Source organism: Xenopus laevis, chromosome 1S (genome assembly GCF_017654675.1).
Source record: "Xenopus laevis strain J_2021 chromosome 1S, Xenopus_laevis_v10.1, whole genome shotgun sequence".
Taxonomy (NCBI): domain Eukaryota; kingdom Metazoa; phylum Chordata; class Amphibia; order Anura; family Pipidae; genus Xenopus; species Xenopus laevis.
In genome coordinates this window covers 200156351-200164871 of record NC_054372.1, presented here as the reverse complement: position 1 = coordinate 200164871, position 8521 = coordinate 200156351, and the positions used below count along the sequence as shown (strand labels likewise).

Here is an 8521-nt window from a genome sequence, read left to right as displayed (position 1 = left end):
GAGATAAGGCTATTTCAAATGGAATGAGGTTTATTGAGTTTAACAAAGAATATTTAATGGTTTTGCTTTGGGAAAATGATCATGTCACACCGAAGTGTCCCACGAGCTTTTTGCCAAAGACAATCCACTTTTCACAGGCTTTTATAGATTGAAATGGGAGTACTACACATACATACGTTATATAACTTGAACCCTCCCAAAATGTTGGAAGAGGACTGATGTTCTTAGCTACAGATATTGCACTGAAAATAGTTTCCCCCTTACAACTGTCCCTCAGCAGTTCTTTATCTGTTAAAATCAGACACAGGGAGGAATCAGTAAATGAAGAAAACACTTGTGTACAAAGGGGCCTCATCTAATATCTGCTGACACTCTGAATTCTGTCAGTAACTTACAAAGTGGCCTCTCATCACTGGGTGTCATTAATAAGAGAATAAATAAATGGGGAACATCACCCCTCCCTTCACCTTTCCTGCCTTGAGCATTTGGTTATTGTAGCATCAGAATGATAGGGGCATTTATTGTTAGATTTTATTATTCCTACACTCTGACACATAACCATTTGTCCGTCATTGGAATAGGCTGTTCTCATATAAATGTGGTCATATTAAAAATATATTATCAATGGGAAGTCATTTGCCATAGTAAAAATATCCCATAAAACAAAAACCTAGTAGATAGTAACTTGCAGGGTGAATTAGTAATAACCTAAAGGCCGACTCAATATCAGATTAACAAGCCAGGCTCCTTGACCACATCCACAAAGTAGTTCCAGTGCTTTATAAAAAGATGCATATGACACTGCACACAGGGCCGCCATCAGAAATCACGGGGCCCCGCATAGCAAAATTTTCTGGGCCCCCTGGCTCCGCCCACCCCAGATCCCGCCCCCACCCCACATTAAAAAGTCCACACAGACACCAGCGCTAAAAACATCATCTTTCTATTCAGGTCCTCCCTTATACATATTCCGGTCTCTTATTTAAATCAGTGCATGGTTGCTAGGGAAATTTAGACCCTGGCAACCAGATTATATAAATGGCAAACTGGAGAGCTGCTGAATAAAAAGCTAAATAAGTCAAAAACCACAAAAAATATCCCTCTCTACATCATACTAACAGTTAATGTAAAGGTGAACAACCCCTTTAACTGACCTTCAAGCTAGGCTTTTTATTTCTTTAGTAATGGCTGCTTACGGTTCTATTAGAAAAATTTTACTTTTTTTTAACTGATAGAATAAGCAAGCAACATGATCACTAGAAAGATCTGCCAAATAATAAGTACAAAAGACATACTAGGATAGAATGACAGCAACACACTAGGCTGGTGCTAAAATAATTACACAAATACAGGCTGGAAAGAGAGGCTTCCAGTGCCAATGTTACAATACCTGACTCTTGCTCAGTTTGGAGTTACAGGGTTAAACGTTTCTGCTCCTTTCCCCCTCCCTCCTTCTCTCCACGCCCACATCAGCCTCAGCCTGTCAGCAGCAGCAGCAGCAGCAGCAGGACGGAAGAGCAGGGGAATGTACTTGCCGCACGGAACTTAGTGAGTGACAATTCAGCAGCGTGAGCAGCAGCAGGTCTTTGGCGCGGCTTTGGATCTTCAGCTGCACCGTGACCTTCGGCGCTGTTAAGGGGGGCCCGGCTAATTTGAAAAGTGTAACACCGCTGAGCCGGGCCCCCCTTCAGCCCCGGGCCCGGTACAGCTGTACCCCCAGTGCCCCCCTGATGGCGGCCCTGACTGCACATAAATCTGGATCAATACCATCATTGATGGATAATCCTTTAGGGAATGTGAGATGATGTATCAATCTAAAGGAGCCTGATTCTTTTCTAGGAACAAGACCTAATGGAGAAACTTACAAATCTGATAATGGCAGCTCTGAGAATGGCCCTTCAATCCTGCCTAACGATTGCTCTTTATCAAACTTCTGTTGGCCAATGCGTGGATGTTCACTCAAAGATTTCAAATATAAAAAAAACATAGGTAAATTAGCATTAGAAGAAGGGATTTTAAATCTGAATCCCTCATATAGAAACTAGGCTTTCATTTGTTTGGGTATAGCTTTAGGTTTGGGCCCATTTCTGCTACTTTCACCAGTGTAGGCATCTTTGTTCTGCAAATCTTTAGGGGCTGCTTTTCCATTGGGAAAAATCTCTTGATGCAATGAAAGGCTGAATGTGAGGCATTGCAAATATTACTTTCATGTTTAAATCTACAATTGTGTTGGAATTTACAGTAGCTCTCATTATATGCCCAACACTAATTTGGTTTCTTTTGCATCTCAGATGATTTTGAAGCATTTTGCTGTCTGGGAATGAGCAGCCCCATCCAAATATCTATGTCCTTGCTACCCCCTTCAATGACTTAGTAACCTCCATTTTTTGTCTAAATTTGTCATCATAAGTGTAACATACAATACCCCTGTAACTTCTATAATTATATCAACGTGCTAAAATAAGCCCGGCGTCAATGAAGGGTGTTTATCAGAGAGGATATTGGTATATATGCAAAAGCCTTGTAACCAGTTAGAGAAGGTACAGGCTATAGGTCGCCCCTTCCCTCCTTGCTGTCACCTTTATTTTCGCCTGTGAAAAATTCCTTAGCAGCAGGGATTAAAGATAAAATATCAACATAATCACTTTTTCCTATTTTCTCCTTCACAGATGGTGGTAAATGTAACCCAATCAGAGTAACCTCATAAGATGGAATCACAATATGTAGTTTTAGCAATGACTGATAAACACCAGGTAAATAACATTACATGAAGTCATTTAAATTTGGCATCAAAGAGGTTAACTTACCCAGCTCTTGTAGTATCTTAGAGTCTTGGAGCCTGGGTGTCTCGTGTGCTGAAGTGGAGGGCTGTGGGTTGACCTCTTTATGCTGAAGGTGAGCTGATGCTGAGGAGGGAGTTGTAGCTGATGTATCAGATGGCTGGACCTGTGGGGGGACAGGAGAGTGGAGGAGACAATATCAGTGGTGATGGTGTGGGAAGGGAATGCTGTGAGGTTGGATGTGGTGGGAACAGTGTGGGCCGGTGCGGATATCTTAGTAGGTGGTCCAGACTCAGCAGAGGAATATGCAGAGACAGCGGAGGAATAGGTTGGCTTCCAGAGGTAAACCCTATAGCCTTTTTCTTGATCTTAGCAGCCGTCCTATGTGCCACTTTGGTAGCAGGTGCTCCGCTGGTTCCTTTATGTAGTAGGTCCCTCACAGTCTGAAACACTCTCCCCTTCCTCAGACGGACTCATCAGCGATTACTCTTTTTCTTGCAGGAACATCTAGAGCATTCGGGCGAAGGCTTCATCACCAGCCTCTCTGCTTATCCACCGTAGCATCTCCTCAGCTGCCACTTCCATGAAACTCACCATGCTCCAGGATCTTCAGGGATGTCTCAGGACCTGATTCTACAATGATAAGTATACCTCCCTGGAGACCTGCTTATATAGGGGCTCGTTGTTACCACCTGACCAGATTTCAATTCTTTTAGCCAATCATAGCCTTACCTGTATCAAGTAGCTCACCTGTTAGCAATCCAGTACACCTGTGATACCCTAAGCTAATGACAAGACGAACACCTGTGCAGTTAACTCTTTGACTGCCACCCTCCCATGTATGTATATGCCTATTTGGCTCTACACTATCAATTGAAAAGTTGCTTAGAATTATCCATTCTATAACATACTAAGAGTTAACTTAAAGGAGAACCATTCCTTTAAAGTGTTAACAGGATTCTAAATTACAAGCAATTAACTTCCCCCAACCTGTGTGAGAGGAGGAGACACATCCCACTGGTTATAGAGAGAAAGAGACTTTCAGTTTCGTTTCTTGTTCCTGATTTCAGTGATGGCGGCTGCTGATCTGAGAGACGAGCTGAGCTGCTCCATCTGTACGAGCATTTATACTGATCCTGTATCCCTGCCGTGTGGCCATAACTTCTGCCAGGTCTGTATTGGGACAACATGGGACACCCAGGAGGGATCTGGGGCTTATTCCTGCCCTGAATGTAGAGCAGAGTATCAGGAGCGCCCTGCCCTGTACAGGAACAGAACTCTGGGTAACATAGCAGAGAGATTCCTTCCAACTGAGACAGAGCCGGGGGAGACTGGGATCTTCTGCACCTACTGTGTCCTCTCTCCTGTACCTGCTGCTAAATCCTGTCTCCTGTGTGAGGCTTCTCTGTGTGATACCCACCTGAGGGGGCACAGCAAGTCAGCAGAACATGTACTGACCCAACCCACCGACTCCTTTATGGGGAGAAAATGTTCTGTACATCACAAGGTTCTGGAGTATTACTGCTGTGAGGAGTCTGTCTGTGTCTGTGTGTCCTGCTGTCTGGCCGGAGAGCACAGGGGCCACAGGGTGGAGCTGCTGAGTGAGGCCTCTGAGAAGAAGAAAGAGAAAGTGAGGAAAGTTGTGGAGAAACTGAGGCCAGAGAGAGAGGAGACTGAGAGAGGAGCCCAGAGACTGCAGGAGCGCAGGAGAGAAGTGGCAGAAAAAGCAGCCGGTGAGACAGAGAGAGTCACTGCCCTGTTTAGAGACATCAGGGAACAGCTGGAAGCCCTAGAGAAGCGACTCCTGAGTGACATCTCCAGCCAGAAAGAGAAGCTCTCACTCACACTCACTGATCTGATGGAGCAGCTGGAAATAAAGAAGGACGAGCTGTCCAGGAAGATCCGTCACATTGAGGAGCTGTGCAACATGGCAGATCCACTCACTGTCCTACAGGAACGGGAATCACATGGAGCTGCAGATAATGAGGGGGGCAGAGAGAGACATGATATAAAGGTCCCTGCTGTAGGGGATCTGGATGTGGATCTGATCTCAGAGACATTACTCACAGGCTTAGCTGCCATTGTGACTGGGGTAAAGGGAAGGTGGATCTATGGGCAGGAGGTTACAGACCTGTTACTGGATATAAACACGGCTGGGAATCTTGTATCTGTATCAGGGGACAGGAAATCTGCTTCCTACTCACTCACAGACCAGCGTCACCCACAAACCCCAGAGAGATTTCAGGTTCCTCAGACTTTAAGCAGCAGGAGTTTCCCCTCAGGGCGACATTACTGGGAAGTGGAGGTCAGTGAATCAGGGGGCTGGAGGGTAGGGGTGGCCTATCCCAGTATAGAGAGGAGAGGGGGTCAGTCCTGGATTGGGAATAATAACAAGTCCTGGTGTTTGTGGAGATCGAATAATAAATATACAGTGATACATGACAGTAAAGGCACAGAGATACCCCACGTCCCTTCCTGCAGGAGAATCAGGATCTCATTGGACTATGAGGCCGGACGTCTGTCCTTTTATGAGCTGAGTGAGCCAATCAGACACTTACACACCTTCACTGCCACATTCACTGAGCCCCTTCATGCTGCATTCTGGGTATGGTGGGATAATACCTGTGTGAGAATCATTAGTTAGGAAGCCCATTCCCAGAGTTGCCCTTAGCCCAGTGATGCCAAGAAAGGAAGAAGATGTTGGTGCCATGTTAATGATGGACAGTCTCCCTTATCAAATACTTTGTGGGTGTTTTAACTATGTGGGGCAATAATGTTCAATTATTGAAGTTTGATTATTGGAACAATATTGCTCAGGACTTGGGGGTCTTCTTGGTGCTGAACTGTATATCTCTGTAATCACTTTATATAAAGTACATTCATTCAGTTGTTATGTGTGTGAGTGTTTAAAGGGCACCTGCTGGGCAAAAAATATTTTCCTAACCAAAGGTACAGGCTAATAGAGCCCGCACTCCAGCTGGGGGTAACAGTAGTTTCTTAAAAAAAGAAATTGGCCCCTCCAGCGCTAGGTGTTTCATACCTGAAAGGAGCTCCTAGTGTGAGCAGCCATGTTATACAGAACACATGCACATGATGAGCTTTCTGTTTGCCCCAATATGGCCGCTCAAACCCTCCTGGTGCTGGCGGGGGGGGGGAATTTTTTTAAAATAAATACGCTTGTGAGGGTGTCCATGTGAGCATGTGGGGGTTCATGTGTATAAGTGTGTTAGTGTGTGTGAGTGTACATGGGTGAGTTTATGTTAGAGTATGTGTTAGTGTTAGAGTGTGCAGGTGTTTGAGTGTGTATGAGTGGTTGTGAGTTATTGTTCATTAGCTTTTCATCACAAGGATTAATTATAAATTCTGCATATATAAATCCCCCAGTTTATGACTCTGGCCCATTCAGTGACTACAGGACCATCAATATATCTGAATTTTAACTCACTGTTTTGTTACACCTACGTCTCACTCATATTTTCATTGTAATACACTCAGGGGCGCTTCGCCAATGAGGCGACTTGAGGCTGTTGCCTCAGGCGTCTGTGCCCCACTAGGTACCAGGGGACGCAAAAATGGCGCTCCTGGAACTTTAAGAGTCAAATTTCCAGTTTTCAAACCAGAAATTCGGCTCTTCTAGCGCAGAGAGCACAGTTAGGCTCTAGTGCACTGGCCCTCTCTGCTGCCCTGGTGGATCCCCCCCCCAGACCCCCTCAGGTGCAAAAAGGTAAGTGGACGGGGGAGGGGGGGTGGCGGCAGCAACTGCAGCTGCATCGGGCGGCGGAAGGGCCAGGATCGCCCTTGAATACACTGACCAATGAAAAGCAAGAACAAATAACATTATATAAAAAAAACATGATGATGATGAAGTGGAGTGACTTCTGTAACTGTCTCTCCCAGGCTCATAAATAAGCAAAATACTGTATTCAAAATATATTTCAATAATCTATATTTCATTTAAAGAATTTGAGCTACACTCACAGTTTGCCCCAAAACCAAATTTACTGCCCCGTTTGTTGTCAGCCCCCCCATAGCAGTTCTTTGCAACATGATTAGTATTTATTATAACAGCTGCACATCCAGTACCTGCAGGGGCCCAGTTCAATGGCAAATGCCTCTAAATGGATCAATAGCTACAGAACTACTAACAGGACACATGTATCTTTTCTACACCAGAATTAACCCTTTATTGTCAGCTGATTTTCCCTAAAATCAGTTTTCAGAGATTTGTAGCCTGCAGACATGCTTTTTTATTGGGGGGAGCAACAGATTTCCCTGTGATTCCCCTTAAAAGTGTTGCTGAACTTTAAATTGAGAGTGCTATTCTGAGACAATTTGCAATTGTTTTTCATTTTTGAATATTTGTAGTCTTTGAGTTATTTAACTTTTTAATCAGCAGCTCTCCAGTTTGCAGTTTCTGAAATCTGGTTGTTAGCGTCCAAATTACCCTAATAACCATGCTTTGATTTGAATAAAAAACTAGACAATGTATAGGAAATAACCTGAATAAAAAGTAGCAATAACAATAAATATTTAGCCTTACTGAAGATTTTTTGATTAGATGGGGCGATCCCCATTTGAAAGCTGAAAAAAGTAGAAGTAAAAAAAAAAATAGAAAAAATGTAGGCCAATTGAAAGGTTGCTTAGAATTTGCCATTCTATAATATACTAAAAGTTAACTTAAAGGTGAACCACCCCTTTAAGAGTAATTGAAGCTGTAAGGATAAGTAAACATTAAAATAAGTGAATGTAAAACTAATGAGGGGTCTATTCTAAGCACCTTTGTCATTTACATTCATTATTTATTTTGTTTTTATTCCAAGATATTAAGGGATACATGTGCTGTTAATATGAATGAATTGTGTTACAACAGCGCCACCTGCTGGTCATTTTCCCACCAGTCTGACCAGCAAGTAGTCAAGGAAGTTGTCAGGAGAAAGAAAGAGGCTGATGTTCTTCTGCTTAGGAATAAAATTAGAAACCTTTCTCACATCTTTCCTCTAGGACTGGAGAAAAAACTTCTAGAAAGGGCTTCTGCTTTAGCATTTTTCCCCCAGAAAATGTCTCCGCTCAAATGTCCATTTTATGTCCGGCAATTCCCTGTTACCAATGTCATAAGTGATCTCTGTTAGGGGTCTGCTTACTGGTTCAGGAGCTGGAACAGGAGCAACAGGTTGTTGTTGGTTAATGTCCAACTTTGCAGAGAGTCTTTGAAGGGATTGGACGATTCGATTCTGCTTTGCCTTTTGTTCCCCGAGATGCTGGAGGAGACTTACCAGGATTACTTCAGTTGTAGAAGGAGAAGTAGCTGCTCTGTTGCCATCCATGTCGGGCCCAACGTAATGTCACATATGATTTCTCAAACCCAGAACAGATGCCAAGGTTCTGGTCATGACTCACGCTTCTGCCTTTAGAAGCCGCCAGGGCAGGAGTTCTGGGCAGGCAACGGGACCATTACGTGCAACAGGAGGAATGGGAATAGGGCAAAATGTAGTTGTAGAACAGAGCAGAGCCAAAACCAATCAGAATTCAAGAAAAGTCAGGGTCAAGAAACAGACAAGAAGTGCACCCATGAACCAATGTTGGTTAATGAGCAATGGGCACTCCAATGATGATGTAAAACCCAGAAGTTGCACGCATCAGAAACAATGGATGCAGGTGCCCCCGCCGACACGCTAGACCACCAGATACCGTTACAGCTGATGTGACTATAACAACCAGTCATTCCCACTGCTGGAAAGTTC

The 8521-nt window shown here is 44.0% G+C and overlaps 1 protein-coding gene and 1 long non-coding RNA gene across 3 annotated transcripts; both read left to right on the top strand.

The window, feature by feature from the left end:
- Window positions 1–1485: 1485 nt before the first annotated feature.
- Window positions 1486–3463, top strand: LOC121399555. 2 transcript variants are annotated; one of them, XR_005965133.1, is made up of 4 exons: window positions 1486–1548; window positions 1840–1989; window positions 2670–2753; window positions 3282–3463. It is a non-coding gene; the product is annotated as an uncharacterized LOC121399555 (long non-coding RNA). The 2 variants fall into 2 exon arrangements; XR_005965132.1 differs by lacking the exon at window positions 1486–1548 and having other exon boundaries at window positions 1692–1989.
- Window positions 3464–3837: 374 nt separating this feature from the next.
- Window positions 3838–5932, top strand: LOC121399554 (E3 ubiquitin-protein ligase TRIM7-like). The gene has a single exon (XM_041580697.1). The coding sequence runs from the start codon at window positions 3853–3855 to the stop codon at window positions 5422–5424; it is 1572 nt and encodes a 523-aa protein (XP_041436631.1). The 5' UTR covers window positions 3838–3852; the 3' UTR covers window positions 5425–5932.
- The last annotated feature ends 2589 nt before the right edge of the window (window positions 5933–8521 follow it).

Bases quoted from the DNA above. Each gene is read 5' to 3' on its own strand.
- LOC121399554 (XM_041580697.1), top strand. From the start codon at position 3,853: ATGGCGGCTGCTGATCTGAGAGACGAGCTGAGCTGCTCCATCTGTACG.